At 66.3% G+C, this 1,956-nt stretch overlaps 1 protein-coding gene across 1 annotated transcript; it reads right to left on the bottom strand.

Moving 5' to 3' along the window:
* Positions 1-219: 219 nt before the first annotated feature.
* LOC136134375 (tryptase-2-like) lies at positions 220-1,665 on the bottom strand. Its single transcript, XM_065891861.1, has 5 exons — positions 1,621-1,665; positions 1,266-1,453; positions 889-1,154; positions 573-736; positions 220-499 (listed from the first exon to the last, which is right to left on the bottom strand). The coding sequence occupies exons 1-5, from the start codon at positions 1,663-1,665 to the stop codon at positions 335-337; spliced, it is 828 nt and encodes a 275-aa protein (XP_065747933.1). The 3' UTR covers positions 220-334.
* Positions 1,666-1,956: the final 291 nt, after the last annotated feature.

The raw sequence follows: 1,956 nt of genomic DNA, 5'->3' as shown, positions 1-1,956 counted from the left end.
GAGGGCCATCCCCACAGCAAGGCAGGTGCTCAGGGCCCAGGGACCCACAGAGACGGTGGCTGAACCTGGCTGGGCCCTGGACCCTTCCCTCTCCCTCAGCGACACCCACAGCCAGAAACACAGCGACGACCACGTCTGCTTTCCATGATCTTTAATGAGCGTTAGTGCCCACTGCCCGCTCCCTGGGCTCGGGGCAGGAGCGTCAACAGGGGGTGCTCAGGGCAGGGGGCCAGGGAAGGTGGGGAAGGATGCCGCCTCAGCAGGAAGCAGCGGTGTGGGGACAGGAGGGGACTGGCTTCTCCGCTGACCCAGGTGGCAACCCTGGGGACCGGGCTCAGGCCTCCTCGGGGACGTACTGGTGGATCCAGTCCAAGTAGCGGGTGATGCGGGTGTAGATGCCTGGCCGGTTGGGCTGAGCACAGCCGTCGCCCCAGCTGACCACACCCGCCTGCAGCCAGGTGCCATTCACCTTGCAGACCAGGGGCCCTCCGGAGTCGCCCTGGGGAGGGGAGGGGTCAGCGGTGGCTGTGAGGCCTGGGCGGCTGGGGGCTGCAGGGGGACGCGAGACCCACCTGGCAGGAGTCCCTCTTGCTATTCCCGGCACAGAGCATGTCGTCCCGGACGATCGGGATGTTGTCCCCTGTGTACAGGCCAGTGTGGTATTTCATGTCACAGATGCTGTTTTCCACGACGGGGACCTTCACCTGCTTCAGGGGAAATGGCGGTGGCAGGGGTTCTGGGGGTGAGAGGAGAGGAAGGATGCTGCATCAGGAGAGTGTGGGATCACCGCCCTGAGCCGGCCGGCTGGGACCCTGTTCCCCAGAGGAAACCCCAGGTGGTGGAGCCGTGATGTGCCCAAGTCCCCCTCCAGCGGTCCCTGACACTCACGTCCACTATTCAAGTTGCCCCAGCCTGTCACCCAGCACCGAGTCCCCGGGCGAAAGGTCTCCGAGGCAGGGGGCAGGGTGACCGGATGGACGTGGCTGGAGATGTTCACGGGGTCCCCAAGCTCCAGCAGGGCGATGTCCGCCCCGTTCTGAGCTATGTAGTAGTTGGGGTGGGGGATGACCCTGCTGATGGGCAACAGCTCGTCCTGGTAATAGAGGTGCTGCTCCCGCAGCTGCACCCTGAGGACTGCGGGGTCTTGGACTTGCCTGGGGAGAGAGAGGGCCACCTACTCAGGGGCTGAGCCACCTCCGGGACACCCAGGAGCGTGAGTAGAGCCCCAGGCCCACCCCAACCCGCCAGGCCCTGTGGAGACTCACGGTCCGACGCAGTGGGCCGCGGTCAGCACCCACCAGGGGTGGATCAGGGAGCCCCCGCAGATGTGTTTCCAGTACTGGGTGCTGAATCTCAGGCTCACCTGCCAGGGCCACTTGCTCCCAGGGGCCTCCCGTCCCCCTACGATGCCTGCTCGCTGCAGGGCCTGGTCTGAGGCTGGGGCAGGAAGTGCCTTCAGGACACGACACGACCCAGCCATCGGGCTCAGCCCTTCCCTGTGCCAGCACCACCCTGGGCTTCTCTGAACTCACCCACCCATCCCTGGGCTTGTGGGGGGTGGGGTGAGTGGACAGAGACAGAACGGGCCCAGGGTCAGGACTCACCAGCGGCCGCATGGACCAGGCTCACCAGGAGGGGCAGCGCCAGCACCGGCAGATGGAGCATCTGGAAGGAGCGCGGAGGGGCAGCTGGAGCTTGGCTGGGGGTCTGTGGGGTGTGGGTTCTGTGGGGTGGGGTGTCTGTGGGGTGCGGGGTCTGCAGGGTGTGGGGTCTGCAGGGTATGGGGTGCAGGTTGTGGGGTGTAGGTGGAGTCGGGGGCCCCGGTGATCAGGGGCTCTGTCCAGGCCAGAGGGTCTGGAACCTCAGTGCTCCGGATCTGAGGCTCAGCCATCCTGCTCCACGGTGACACCCAGGTGTCGGGCTCCCACTGGGGGTTCTCACCTTGGCGTGTCCAGC

This window comes from Phocoena phocoena, chromosome 15, assembly GCF_963924675.1.
Source record: "Phocoena phocoena chromosome 15, mPhoPho1.1, whole genome shotgun sequence".
In the NCBI taxonomy this organism is placed as follows: Eukaryota; Metazoa; Chordata; class Mammalia; order Artiodactyla; family Phocoenidae; genus Phocoena; species Phocoena phocoena.
Note: the sequence above shows the minus strand (reverse complement) of the source record. Positions and strands in the feature narration are given on the sequence as shown.